This window comes from Panthera onca, chromosome A3, assembly GCF_046562875.1.
Source record: "Panthera onca isolate mPanOnc1 chromosome A3, mPanOnc1 haplotype 2, whole genome shotgun sequence".
NCBI classification, from domain to species: Eukaryota; Metazoa; Chordata; class Mammalia; order Carnivora; family Felidae; genus Panthera; species Panthera onca.
Genome location: NC_138341.1, coordinates 34,746,364 through 34,761,727, shown reverse-complemented (window position 1 = coordinate 34,761,727; position 15,364 = coordinate 34,746,364). Strand labels below are relative to the sequence as shown.

Sequence of the window (15,364 nt, the reverse complement as noted above, 5' to 3'; positions counted from 1 at the left end):
AATTAATGAATTTCTGTAAATCAACCTGTCGCTCCTCACTTTAAAATCCCTAAATGGTTCTCCAGTGCCCTCCGGATAAGAACTAAATTCCTCAGAAAGGCATAAGAAAACCTTTCACCAAGGGCCCTATCTAACAGTCTAGGTTCATTTCTTAACACTCCCAACCTCACACCTCATGCTTCAGTTTCCTCTGAATTCCTTAACTAAGTACTTTTACTCCTTTGTGCTTTTGCGCCTGGATTGTCCTTTCTGGCATATGCTAGTCATCCCTGCTTGCCTAAATTAACACATATTCATCATCCATCTACCCATGGGTTTACAAAAGACTTACAAGCCTTGTTTTACAAAAGAGTAAAAGGCAGTTACTGGCATCACGGAGTTCAACATCTTGGAAGAGAATCACACTGGCAATGAAAATATGTGGTAAGTACAGTAACAGTGATATGAACAGAGTATGAACAAGTACAAAGGAAAGACACATAACTCTATAAAGATGATTAGGAGCACAGAACTCAAAAAAGATTTCCTAGAAGAAATGCAGAACCAAGTGTTAAGCCAAGTAAAAGATAGGTGATAAGATACTTGGAGCTTACTCTAGTATGTGCAAAGAAACAGACTATAATAGCAAAGTGGGGTGTGTGTGAGTGCATGGAAGAGAGGAGGCAGACAAAAAGCTCTTTGTGTGGTGAGAATGTGAAACAAGAGACAGCAGAGTCCAGATGGGAGAGGTTAGATGGGAGCAGTTAGATTATGGAGACTCTATCTACAGAGGATAGAGATCACTAAAAGGGTTTGAGCTGGAAAAAAGGAGTTAGTTCAATTTACATTTTAGAGAAAACCCTCTAGTGGCTACGTGAAGAGCAGATTTTAGGGCAGTGGTCCAAGCATAGATGATGGAGATATGAAATAAGAGCCTGGTAGCATGAATGCAGGGGAGGAGTCAGTTTTAAGAAATGTTTAGAAGACTTAAAGAATAAGGAGTTCAATTTGGGGACATTGTACATTTACGAATTCTGAAGGACACACAAACAGAACAATCTAGTAAGACAGACAATTCTGAAGTGCTGAAGCCTAGATCTGGGAACAATTTGGGAACTGGTACTAATAAGTGGCTATTAAAATCATGAAGGTAGATGAGTGCTGATGTCACCTCCTGCAAGGAACCTTCAACTCCGGTTTGAGTTAATTATTTATCCTAGGTGCTCCCACAGCACCCTGAATTTACCTTTTTAATACGAATTACCTATGATTTTGTAATACTGACCTATCTGTCTTCTCAGTTTACCTGAGGTCCTTTGGGGGCAAAGTCCGTGTTTTTTATTTCTTTAATCTCCACCACCTAAAACAGTGCCTCGTTCACTGAAAAGATGAAGGAAACAGACACTGTCAATACAGTAAATGGTGTGGAGTAATATTAATTATCAAGTGCTTGCCAGGTGCTAGGCATTGTCCTAGGTACTTTATAAGTGGTATATCCTTTAACCTTACCCATAATCCTGAAAGGGATTTATTATTATCATCCCAATTTTACTGAAGAAGAAATTGGAGAGATTATTAACATGCTCAAGGTTCTATTGTGGTAAGCAGTGAAATCAACATTTGAGTCCAGACAGAAGGAGTAGTTAAGTAAGGAGAAAGAAATAATTCTGCCAAACGTAGAGTGACATTTTAAGCAGTGCCAGGATAACACACAGAAACTTACCAGAGGGAGTAGGGGGAAAGGAAATTCTAAGCAGACAATAGTACTAAATCATCAAGGACCCCAGATACTAATGTAAACAGCAAGAGGGGCGCCTGGGTGTCTCAGTAGGTTAAGCATCCAACCTCAGCTTAGGTCATGATCTCACAGTTTGTGGGTTCAAGCCCCACATCGGGTTCTCTGCTATCAGTACAGAGCCTGCTTCAGATCCTCTGTTCCCCTCTCTCTGCCCTTCCACTGCTAGTGTTTTCTCTCACAAAAACAAATAAACATTAAAAATAATATAAATGGGGCGCCTGGGTGGCGCAGTCGGTTAAGCATCCGACTTCAGCCAGGTCACGATCTCGCGGTCCGGGAGTTCGAGCCCCGCGTCAGGCTCTGGGCTGATGGCTCGGAGCCTGGAGCCTGTTTCTGATTCTGTGTCTCCCTCTCTCTCTGCCCCTCCCCAGTTCATGCTCTGTCTCTCTCTGTCCCAAAAATAAAATAAAAAACGTTGAAAAAAAAAATTTTTAAATAATATAAATAAATAAATAGCAAGAAAAGGCCAAAAGAAGGTTTTCATGGTCGCCTTTAATCCTACAGTTTAATTTGAAATAGCTCTTGGTACTGGGAATCCTTAGCATTTGGATGAAAGAGTGAATCATCTCCCAAGGTAGAGGCAATGCATTAAGTAAAGCAGAGGCAGGAAACAAAAAGGAACTGTGGGTGAATGCTTGTTTTTCAGTTGAGAAGTCTAAAGTGTATTCTTTGAAATTCAGAATATTAGGAACTTAACTGGAAGAATGGAACATAAAAATGATTATTGAAGTTACACAGATCCATGACTGGAATGCACCATTAGTGCTCTGTGTGTGTGCATATATGTATATATGTGTATGCACACACACACATCCCTCTCCTCTATGGCTTAGACATTATAAAGTCTGAGCCGTGATCTCAAAGATTAGCCTACAGGACTGGAAGCAGCAAGAACCTCTCCTTTTTTACAAAAGTATAAGTAGTTCTATTTCTGAGCAGGAACCTGGCTGAAATAGAAATTTAGGCTAAAAGTCTATAAACCAGGAAGGTATTTAGTTTTAATTAGAGTAGAAACCATCATTAATGCCAGCTGAAGGCCAACAATAATTTTTATACTTTATGATGACATAAGAATACTAACCATATGTTTTATATTCCTTGATGACAGACCCAAGCATAGGACCTTTCTGATAACTTAGCCTGACAGTTCCTAAATACTAATGACTATACTATACTCTAGACTCACACAGTAAAGTTATCACTAGAAACTGTTCCATATTCAAAATCACAAAATCTAAAATCCTGGCTACCCTAATCCCTAATATTCTCTTAATCTTGGATCTATCCCAATCCCCCTCTCTAAACCAGTTTTTTTTTTTTTAACCACAACTTCCTGCTTCTAAAACTTTCTATTCTCCACATTCAATTTAACAAGTACTTACTGAGTCATCCCAAGGCTAGCTGTTAGTAACAAACTGTCCCTGCCTTCAAATAGATTATAATCTAGCAGGAACATCAAATATACGTACCAAAACAGACTTTTAAAACTTTTTAAATGATTCCAAGAAGAGACAAAGAAATGGTAATATTGTCAGGAAATAGTTTGAACCTTAAAAGATGGAAAAATATGGCGGGCACCTGGATGGCTCAGTTGGTTGTGTCCGACTATTGATTTCAACTCAAGTCATGATTTCTCCATACGTGGAACTGAGCCCTTTGTTGGGCTCTGCGCTGACAGTGCAGAGCCTGTTTTGGATTCTCTCTCAAAATAAATAAACATTAAAAAAAAAAAAAAAAAAAAAAAAAAAGATGGGAAAATTTTTGATCAGAAGAAGGATAAAGATGGCCCATGGAGGAAAAACTCTAGCTGACACTCAAAATTTTTTATTTATCTCAGATTCTCTATCATATGCCCCACAGCTCCAACTGCAGACCTCTTCCACTCTCTTTATATTTTCAAGCTCCTTTCCTTTTGTCTCACAGGAAGGTGTACTTCAGTCCTTTCAACTCCTAATGGCCACTAGTTTTTTGAAAGTATATTTTGAGTTGAAATGACCAAAGATAGATTTGACTTTCATATAGAAATGGAACTCTAGATTTCGGGAAACGGTAATTGTTGCCTGGTCTGAGGCAATATCCATTCATATACTTCTATATGCAAAGTGCATCTTAGAAGTCTTTGATCTGTTGTCAAATAATAAAACACTTCCATCTCCTACCACAATCACCAGTCACTTTGGCCCAAGGGCCCACCAAGGAAATTTACTTTCCAACCAGATTAGTATAATTTACTTATCAACATCATTTACAGCAAACTTATGACAATTTCTGTCTTTTCCCAAATGTTATCTGGAGTAAGAGGCAATGATACAGACCTGTGCCTGTATGTTATCCCAGTTTCTACACAATTAGGATTGTTTTTTTTAAGAAAACAGATACTCTTTACATTTCAATTTTGCCTCTGGGCTCTCTCATTTCTCAAATGTCATCTGCAATGCTTGATACTTTTGGTTTACCAGCAGTTTCCTGGTGTAAAATGACTGATTCTCATCTTCAGATAAATTTGACTCCTTTGCTTATATACCATTGTATACTAACAGCTTGTCTTCACATAATGCCACTGGACTGTATTCTCAAATTACATTCATTTGGTCACCCTGAGAGGTCTTAATGGGTTTCCCAGGCACCAGCTGTGACATAATTTGTCTTCCTGGCAGCTAATCTTGCCAAAGTGTTCCCTGGGCCTTCCCGTTTGTTCCAAAATACAGGTAATTTTTTTTTTCCTTTTGGCAGGAACTCCGTTACAACTGCTACATATATTATGAACATATGCCGTCAAAAGGAAAAAATTCTCCAACAGAAGAGAAGGTATATGAGAAACTTAAATGACTGGCTACCTTAAAAACTACTGGGAGGTGGAGGGGACGCCTGGGTGGCTCAGTCAGTTAAGCGTCAGACTTTGGCTCAGGTCATGATCTCTTGGTTTGTGAGTTTGAGCCCTGCATCAGGCTCTGTGCTCACAGCTTAGAGCCTGGCGCCTGCTTCATATTCTGTGTCTCCTGGCCCCTCCCATGCTCATGTTCTGTCTCTGTCTCTCAATAATAAATAAACGTTAAAAAAAAAATTAAAAGGAAAAAAAAAACTACTGGGAAAATTTCTACCTTAGTTAAGTGTCGAGCATAATATACTGGAGAAAAAAATGGGGCTTAGCTTTTAATACCGCTGGCACATGAGAAGGAATAAACTAACAGAAGAGTACTAAAAATACTGAAATGACTAGTTAGGTGTGCTTCTGACTTAGACATCTACTGAATGGTAATATTACTACAAAGTGACACAGTAGAATGTCATTAAACCAGCAGCATACACAACATTTAGTTTTAGTCACACCTAAAGCTATGTCCCCCCCCCATATCACCACCATCTAGCAAAATTAGTTGAATTTATCAATAAGGAAGTTAGCTTATACTTTTAACCACAGTTTCATAAAGAGCTTTCACACTTATTTATCCAACAGGGGGTTAGCCTTACTTCTAAAGAAAAATTCTCTAAAAAAGTGTAGCTATCTAAGCAAATGATAGTGAGTATTCTCCTATCAGTAATTTATGTGAAAGTGAATACAATAAATTCTAATTTCACAGAGGACTAAAAAAAAAATTCACATAGAAGATAAAATTTTCCACAGTATCAGAAATTACTTTTTCAATAAAGAAAAAATATACAAGGGGCCCCTGGGTGGTTCAGTGGGTTAAGTGTCGGACTTCAGCTCAGGTCATGATCTCATGGTTCGTTGAGTTCGAGCCCCACGTCAGGTCCACGCTGACATCTCAGAGCCTAGAACCTGCTTTGTATTCTGTGTTTCCCTCTCTCTGTCCCTCCCCTCCTCGGGCTCTGTCTCTCTCTCTCTCAAAAATAAACAAACATTAAAAAGAAATTAAAAATATATACAAAATTCCCACAAAATAATTTTATTTTTTAAAAAGAGCATTTTATGAAAAACGTCATTTATTATAAAATACTTTGCTTAAAATGATCATTACAAATATTCATAATATAAATCCTGTTTAATATCAAAACTGACAGTTGATCTTTATTAGGCTATATACAAACGTCAATAGTGAAGAATCACCTAATATTTTCCCAATAATTCCTATTGTATATTATAAACTCCACGATACAGCTGTTTAGAATTTCCAATAATAAATTTAAAACCTTTAAATACATATTTCTCTAAGTATCAATATTGGCAAACAAAAATTAGTCAAGCAAATTTTTCCACTAAAAGGAACCAGAGTAATTCTTAACAATGAATTATGCTCATCTCTAAAATAGTATCTCCCCAAATTGTTATATAATCAACTCCCCCTTTAATCTCTTTTATAGACAGCATTTCAAAGCCTGCATCTAACTAAGTAACTTAAAGAATAATCACTAGTAGGTTACGTGGGTGGCTCAGGTGGTTGAGTGCTGACTTCAGTTCAGGTCATGATCTCATGGCTCGTGGTTCGAGCCTTGCGTTGGGCTTTGTGCTGACAGCTCAGAGCCTGGAGCCTATTTTGGATTCTGTGTCTCCCTCTCTCTCTGCCCCTCCCCCATTCACACTCTGTATCTCTCTCTCAAAAATAAACATAAAAATTTTTTAAAAAGTCAAAAAAAAAGAAAAAAAGAATAATCACTAGTGGACCCCATTTCAGAATATAACCATGTTGGCACATTGTAAGAAGAGCAGTCATAGTAAGCTTATAAAGTACAATTAGTGGAAAGGAGCTCCCTATCTAATTAATAAGGTTATTAATAAGGATTAGGAGTTGATAGTATGTGGGGGAAAAAAGTTCCAATGTAGCAGCTGCAGATGGCTCTGTAACTCCAGAACTAGGTTAAGTCGTCACTAAAGAGCCTTAAATAAATCTGATCCTAAATTCACTTCAGAGACAAAAGGAATTATGAGTAAGGACAACTAAACAAAGACTAGAAAGAGTAACTTACAGAAAGTATGTCCCTGGAGAATAGGAACTACAGCTATTTAATTTTATTTGTATTTTATGACATTGGAACAGGTAAGTATGAAGTAACTGATGCATCATACAAAATTTACCATTGTCTATCAAATTTTTAAAAAGCAGTCTTTAAATTTCTCTATAAATGGGTGCCTGGGTGGCTCAGTTGGTTGAGCGTCCGACTTCAGCTCAGGTCATGATCTCACACTCCGTGAGTCTGAGCCCGCGTCGGGCTCTGGGCTGACAGCTCAGAGCCTGGAGCCCACTTCAGATTCTGTGTCTCCCCCTCTCTCTGCCCCTCCCCTGCTCATGCTCTGTCTCTCTCTGTCTCAAAAATAAATTAAAAAAATTAAAAAAAATTTTTTAAATTTCTTTATAAATATTTTTTACTCAAATATCTTGGGAAATAAAAAAATCAGAAAAAAGTGTTTAAATTTTTCTCAACACAAAATTATAACGTACTGTTGTTTTAGCATAATAAAAAAATTCTCAATGTTTTTTAACTAGTATGACCTATTTAAAATAAGCTTTCTTTTTTAAAAAAATCTTTTTAACGTTTATTTATCTTTGAAAGAGAGAGCGAGTGAGCTGGAGAGGGGCAGAGCGAGGGAGACACAGAATCTGAAGCAGGCTCCAGGCTGTGAGCTGTCAGCACAGAGCACCTGGGGCTCAAACTCATGAACCATGAGATCATGACCTGAGCAGAAGTTAGACGTTAAACCGACTGAGCCACCCAGGTGCCCCTGAAATAAGCTTTCAAAAATATTGTGGATAATAACCAAACACTGTACCATTTTCTCTTTCAGAATTTAAAATATTTATACAGTCAGAAGCTGAGGTTACATGTCAATTATAAATGGTGTGTTCTTTCTCTACACCAAGTTCACCTTCCCTTTAAAGCCCACACACACTAACTGATCTGGCTCCTCATTCTACTCTAACAACTCCAGAATCCTCTTATTAAAATCAATTTATAACCAAATAAAGTTCTTCCTGGCTTGATTTTGGCAGTCCTCAAAGCTGGTTCTCAAAAAAATTTAAGGACTGCAATATAACAACATTATTAGCTAAAGTGGTTTCTATGAAATCTTTTGCCAAACTTTCCAGTCCCTTATCCCTTGTCACTGACACATTTATCTTACTAACCACTAATGGAGCAGATCAACCCAGCCACCTGTCTAAGTCTCCACTATTAACTACCTAGGCCTAGAGTATTTGAAGGTGGGAAGTATAAGAATGGGAATCACATTGTGTGTGTATACACACACACACACACACACACACACACACACACACACACACACACATATATCACATCTTCTTTACCCATTCATTTATTAAAAATACAGCATAGGGAAGGGAATATAGTCATTAATACTGTAATAATGTAAGGTATGATAATGTATGGGAACTATCATGGAGAGCACTGACTAAACAGAATTGTTGAATCATGATACTGTACACTTGAAACTAATGTAACACTGTATGTTAACTATACACTTCAATAATAAAAATAACTTAAAAAAAAAAAGAATGGGAACCACACAATCAGAATGCACCACTTCAGTGTTTTCAAGGTGACTCAGCACTTCCTTTGTATGTCTATGGTCTCCTATTCTCTAGTCATTCCAATTACCCCTTTTTTCACCAGTAGGAACTGTCTTACCTTCTTAGAGAGCATCACTGTCTCCTGAGGAAAAGTGGTAAGGAATCGAAGTTCCAGCCCTGACAACTGTGAATATTTAGGGACCCCCACATAGTTTTAGCTCTTTTCAGTCTATCCCAGAAGAAGGAGTCTTCTAAGACCAATAGTTTCTTACCTGTGCTACAGTTCTTGTCCAAACTCTCAGGAAACCCGCCTCATCAATTCCCACCCCCTATTCATGTTGGCATTAATATCTTCCTCCATGCTGTCTTTTGTCCTCAACTTATCTTTATCCTCAAGTCTATAACATCTTAAACAATAAAAATTAAATTAGAGCTGACCTTCAATTTAACATCTTCCTCTAGTTACTACCATCTTTCTTCCCTCAGGCCTATTTTTTGAAGAGTGACTATAGTTGCTACTCCCAATTCCGCAATTCTCATCAACTGTAATTTGATTTGCAATCCTATCACTCCACTACAATTGCTTGTGGAGGTTTCTAGTAACCTCATAAATGCCAAATCCAAGGGTCACCTCTCAGTCTTTGTTTTATTCAATCTCTTTGTAGCATCTGGCAACATGAATCACTTTTTCTTTGCTGAAATACTAGAGCTCCCAAGAGAACTATCCTGAGCCTCGTTCTCATTTTACATCCTCTTTCTATGGCTCCAACTATTATCCATAAGCTGAATATTCCCAAATTCTTCCTGCTAGCCAAGATTAACATGAACACTAGACCTATAATTCAGCTATCTATGTGTCTACCTCCACACCATATAACTTCAAACTCAACATTCAGAAACTGAATTCATAAATATCCTCACTTTGCCCATTGCCAAAATGGGGGATAGTTATGCCTATGTCCATCTACTCTATCAAAAAAAATCGTAAGATATATGAAATAATAGATTCAGTTGCTTAACATAAAAGAATTTAAAATTCTTTCTGAGTGGTTGGAGGAAGGGAAAGGCCACACAAGATCTGCTCCAAACTCAGAATAATAGCATTCTAATGACTGTTTCTCTCAACCTGTGAAAACCCTTAATATCTAGAAGTTAAAATTAACACGGTACTGGGGTTGGTAGTAAGTTTCAGAGCTTAAATTCTTCAGAACTTTTCTCACTAATGACCACAGAAGGCTTAGAATAAGGTTGTTTGAACTATGACTTTTATCATTTCTGTAATGGTAAGAGGACTGACTCAAAAAGTACATGGGTGCCTATCTACTATGTTCAAGATACAATGCTAATTAATTACTATGGGAGACACAAAAAGAAGATTCAATTCCTGCCCTCAGTAAATTTGTTATCTAGTTGGAAAATACTAAATTCACACAAATACTATGACATAAAAGCTGTATGTACAATCAGTGGTATTACAAAAATATTCCTACTTAAAATAATAAATAGTAAACTTTCAGAATTTCTTGGGAATAAAAAAAAAAAAAAAGGCAATGTAACAAACTATAGTTACAGCTAATCCAAAAGACAAACTATAGTTTTATATTCTTGGTTTAATGTCACTGATAAAATACACAAGTTTTACACATTATTGCAAAGTAAGCTGCAAAAAGCAAGACTTTTCCTACTTTAATAAACAATTACCTTTACTTGGAACTGATTTTTTCACTGAGGCTACATGATCTTCGGAGATTGCAAGACGCCTCAAAACATCAGCCAAAGCTGCCTTTAGCACAGTGATTTCATCTTCTTGTTGTTGAACTCGTAACTCAAGAGCTGAGAGGCGATCTTGAACGTCGGAAGTACTTGCAGCAGAAATACTATCATCTATAAAATGAAGAAGATGGTTTTTTTTTGTTTTTTGTTTTAAGTAAACTGTTCAAGAAAGAATCTAACAACAAATAAAGAGATCTATTCAGGGGTGCCTGGGTGGCTCAGACGGTTGAGCTTCTGACTCTTGATTTTGGCTTAGGTCATGATCTCACAGTCATGGATACAAGCCCTGAATTGGGCTCTGTGCTGACAGCACGAAGCCTGCTTGGGATTCTCTCTCTCAAAATAAACAAACATTTAAAAAAACAAAAAAACAAAAAAGATTCTCCCTTTCCCCGTCTCTCCCCACCCTCCCACCTCTGCTCACACTCACTCTCATGCTCTTAAAAAAACAACAAACAAAAAAAGGAACATAAAGAAGATCTATTCAGGTAAGTCTTTTAAAAGATGACAAAAATTGGGGGGAAAAAACAAACCCATCATTTTTACACAGATTAACTTCTGTAAATATTTTCCATGGCTATTTGAATGAATTAAAAATAGTAAAAGTTAATATATCTGACATAAAACTACAATTATGAAAATTTTCCCCATGATCAAATTTTCCCATTATACTATAACCTTAACTAGTTTTTTCATCAAAATTTTCTCTAAATAGATCACTTTGGAGACTTCTGGAAACTTGCAAGATAGTCAACTATCCAAAGTATCCTTTAAATTATCACATCATTATCCTACTTCTCTATGAAAATAAAAAAGGAGTACAAATCACTTCACAGTTTTGCTTTATGTATAAGACTGCGAACCACTCACCTTCAGCATCAATGACCAGAAAGCACTCTTTATTTCTGTCTTTACTATACTCCCCAAATGCCACAAGATATTGCTATATATTCTTGTTTTTTCTTACCCGATGTCCCAACTCTTGAAAAAGGAAGTGTGGTTTCTATAAAGCACACAGCTAATACTTATTTGTTAGGTATGTAACAACAACAACAAAAAGCCTAATTAAGTTTAACTATAACATAGCAATTACAAACTACTTCCAAAGCTATGTAACTTTAGAGCACACTGTTAACAGTTGGGTCAGTCAGAACCCAAACGTATAGAAAGATCAATAGCTGTTGGCTAATGCACTATAAGCACGAAAATTCAGATTCTTACAAGAAGTATGGTTTGGACCAGAGTTTTATAAACTGGGTCAGTTATTCACACAATAAAGGCGTAGTGTGCCATTTTTCTCCTACTGAGAGAATGTGTTATCCACCTTCCTAAAAAGACAATTTAACTCAAAGTTTGAGTTAAAACAATTCAGCACTTAAAAAGCAAGGCTATCACCACTTTGTTATGGAGCCGTAAACAATATTTATGTTTAAAATCACATATGCCAACAGACCTCTCAGGTATACATATGTACTCTCTTCTTTTTTTTTTTTTTTTAATTTTTTAAACGTTATTTTTGTGAAAGAGAGAGAGAGAGAGAGAGAGAGCGAGCGCAAGAAGGAAGAAGGGGAGGGACAAAGAGAGAGGGAGACACAGAATCAGATGCAGGCTCCAGGCTCTGAGCTGTCCGCAGAGAGGCCGACATGGGGCTCGAACCCATGAACGGTGAGATCATAACTTGAGCCGAAGTCAGACGCTTAACGGACTAAACCACCCAGGCACCCCATACTCTCTTCTGCTTTTAGAGGTATTTCATGCACAATCTTTGAGAAGTACCAGTATAGAATGAAAATTTATCTTCAATTTAGACTTTAATAACGATTAGTTGTATAATCTTAGGCAAATTCTCTGAACCTCAATTTCTTCATCTTTAAACAGGTTATGAGGAAGGTGCCTAAACATGTTTGATATCCAACAAATGTTAGGATACAACAGAAAAGTACAATAGTTGTAATTTGAGTGCTTTGGGTGCATTTGTTACATAAAAGGAGTTCTGTCAAACTGAGATGCTTAAGAAAAGGACTAGTAAGAACAATTCAGTCTCTGACTTTAGAAATTTTAATATTTGAGGCCTCTTTCATTTCCACAGTGGCCCAGCTGAATTCTAGCTGACCCACACACTTCGTGCATTCTATTATGTCACTATGATTTTTGTCTGCCCAGAATGCCTTCCTATTTTCCTTCTTCTGGTTGGAAGAAAAGCACCTCTTCTCTTTTGTGGAACTCTACCATTTTCTGAAGTCCCATTAGGGCTGTTAATCAATGATGCCTCATTCTCCCCTCTACCACCCTGAACTATTAATAGGTTAACCATACAAAATGGCCTTTCAAGTTGGTAAAAAATATTTACTGGCAATTTCATATGGTTTAATCTACTACTACTTACAGGAGTGGTTGTGAGATGTGGGCTAGGCCAAATGGAATCCTCCCAAGTTTCCCAGAGGCGGAGCTGTAGTCCATCCTTCTTCCTGGTTTGCTAACTAAGGACACAGACCTAAGGCCATTAGTGACAGAGAGTCTTAACTGCCCTGAGATGCAGTTCTAGTCTCTGAAATCCAGGACCTTCCATTCTCAGAGTTGCTCTAATATTCCTCCTAGCTAATTATATCTAATAAATTCCCTTTTTGCAAGCCATTTCTTGTAAGCCAAAGGTCCTGATGAAGACAGTAAATAATATGGATGTGCCATTCTACACTGTTCTCAATTTATAAAGGATGAGTTATATAATTAAATTGCAATCACAAACAACATATTTATGTGATTTTTATAAATACATAATCTTAATTATTTTAGGAAGGCAGCAGAGCCTGGTGGAAAGACTATCAGACTATAAGGTCAAGGTTATACAGCATTTTACTACTGACATGGTACTAGTTTTCATTTTTGTCAAGTCATTTAACTTTTCTAAACTTTTTTTTCCTTAGTGATTGAGGTTTTTATTATGTGAAACGTGAAATGAAGGGTGGTTCAGCTTGTAAAAATCCTACCATGACCTGCTAGATACTGTGATAAGACGCAAGGACAATTTTTCAAAGGGCATAACAAATACAAGGTTAACTATTAACAATGTCCTGCGTTTATATTGTACCTTTCATATTATTACCTTATCCCCCTCCTCACACTATCTATATTTGATATTTGAGGAAATAGCTCAAGAAGTTAAATAGCCTTGCCCAAGGTCACCAAATCAGTCTTGATACCTGAGACTCAAACACAGGACTCTTGGCTCACAATTTAAGTGCCCCTTTAGTGTATTTCATGCTACATTCTTAACAATAATCACAGGAGGACCAAAAAAATGTATTTTTTTCCCCCACAAAGCTACTTAAGAGTTATAACTACTGAGTGACATAATCATGTTTTTGTTTGAAAAAGGTAATTTTGGGGGCGCCTGGGCGGCTCAGTCAGTTAAGCATCCAACTCTTGATTTCCACTCAGTTCATGATCTTGTGGTTTGTGAGTTTGAGCTCTGTACTGACAGCTCAGAGCCTGGAGCCTGCTTTGGATTCTGTGTCGTCCTCTCTCTCTGACCCTCCCCCGTTCACACTTGGTGTCTCTCTCTCTCTCTCAGAAATAAACATTAAAAAAATTAAAAATACATAAATAAAACAAAGCTTCATATTTATATATGTATATATTGTACACATAGAAAAAAGTCTAGAGGGATACACATCAAACTGGTGACTGGGTTATTTCTGATTAGGAGAATGAGATTGGAAAGAGAGGAGTAAAAAGTAATTTTCGCTTTTCAGTGTAAGTATTTCTATATTACCTGAAATTCACCATAAAAATGTATAAAATGTTAATCTTTTTTTAAGTTTACTTATTTTGAGGCAGGAAGGGTTGTTGTCTTTAACACAGCCTCTTTTCTAGCCTTTGTAATCAATGAGTAAAAATTTGCATTAATTGCCTTATATTCTAGCATTTTTTAAATTTTTTTTTAACATTTATTTTTGAGACAGAGAGAGAGAGAGAGAGCGAGTGCGCGCGCGAGCATAAAGGGGGGAGGGGCAGAGAGAGAGGGAGACACAGAATCGGAAGCAGGCTCCAGGCTCTGAGCCATCAGCCCAGAGCCCGACGCGGGGCTCGAACTCACGGACTGCGAGATCATGACCTGAGCTGAAGTTGGATGCTTAACTGACTGAGCCACCCAGGTGCCCCTTCTAGCATGTTTTTTAATAAAATTGGAACACTGTGCATGGAACGAACTTGCTTTAAGAAATCAAGCTCCAGAAGCAATGCATTTTAGCTTAAGATTAAGTAACATATAGGGGTGCCTGGGTGCCTCAGTCGGTTAAGCGTCCGACTCTCAATTTCAGCTCAGGTCATGATCTCAGTTTGAGACCCACATGGGGCTCTGTGCTGACAGCGCAGAGCCTGCTTGGGATTCTCTCTCTGCCCCACTTGCTTTCTCTCTCTCTCTCTCTCTCTCTCTCCCCCTCTCCCTCTCTCCTACCGTTTTATAGGTAAATAAACTAAGACTCTAGGTACTCAAGTGAATTCCTCTTGGTCAAACAGCAAACTGGGGTTAGAATTGCTCCCTGAGATGACTCTAAAAAATCCATCGCTCTTCTCTATTTTGAAAACTTTGCTCTTATTTTTTTCTCTCATGATCTAATGCACCACACTCTCTCTCCTTCACAAGACATATCTGTTCAGCAAATAGAATATATCTACTTTCTGGGAGCTTTTTACACCTCCTTTTCCTAATGTAAGTATACATTAGCTCCTTTTCCTTATACAATAAGCTCTCATTTCTTTGCTCCTTTTCAAGATAGTTTCTAGCCTTAAAAGTTACTACAAATGAATCCTCAAGGGTTGTTAAACTCATTGGGGGGGAAGGGTTGAGGGAGGTGAATGGAGAGAGAATGGAGGTCCATAAACCTCTTATCTATCAGTCTACTCTTATTTGTTGGCATAAGTCTCTTTTATTAGTGGTGTAAGCAAATTTATATGTAACTAGTAGACTTCAATATTCAATATTATAGTGTTAAAACTACAATGATAGCTGTTCATTATGCTTTTACTACAATGAATCAGTTAATTTGGCTTCTGAGTTATTCAGAAATACATTACCTTTGCAGAGATAAACATATTCTATTCTAAATATCCAAAAGTTGGCAATCCAGCAACACATCAGAATGAGACATGCCTATATAGTCTAGTACCTTTTCAATGCTAATGATTTTGTGTAAATCTTTCTGAAGTAAAATACTTTCTTGCCTTCTTGACTAAGACATACAATTCTAATTTAGCCACTTCTAGATGGCTCAATCTTCATTGAGAATACTAATTACTTTGTGCTACAAGTACTGTGACAGAATGATGC

The 15,364-nt window shown here is 37.3% G+C and overlaps 1 protein-coding gene across 11 annotated transcripts in view; it reads right to left on the bottom strand.

Moving 5' to 3' along the window:
- Window positions 1-15,364, bottom strand: part of EML4 (EMAP like 4) — a 160,291-nt gene that overhangs the window by 80,037 nt on the left and 64,890 nt on the right. For 9 of the 11 annotated variants that reach the window (XM_078444776.2, XM_060653455.3, XM_081795216.1 and 6 more), the window contains one exon: window positions 9,964-10,146. In XM_078444776.2, the coding sequence (XP_078300902.1) occupies window positions 9,964-10,146 (183 nt within the window). Of the gene's footprint in view, window positions 1-1,285; window positions 1,360-9,963; window positions 10,147-15,364 lie in introns of those variants that run through there. The other 2 variants (XM_060653508.3, XM_060653518.3) reach the window with 1 other exon arrangement.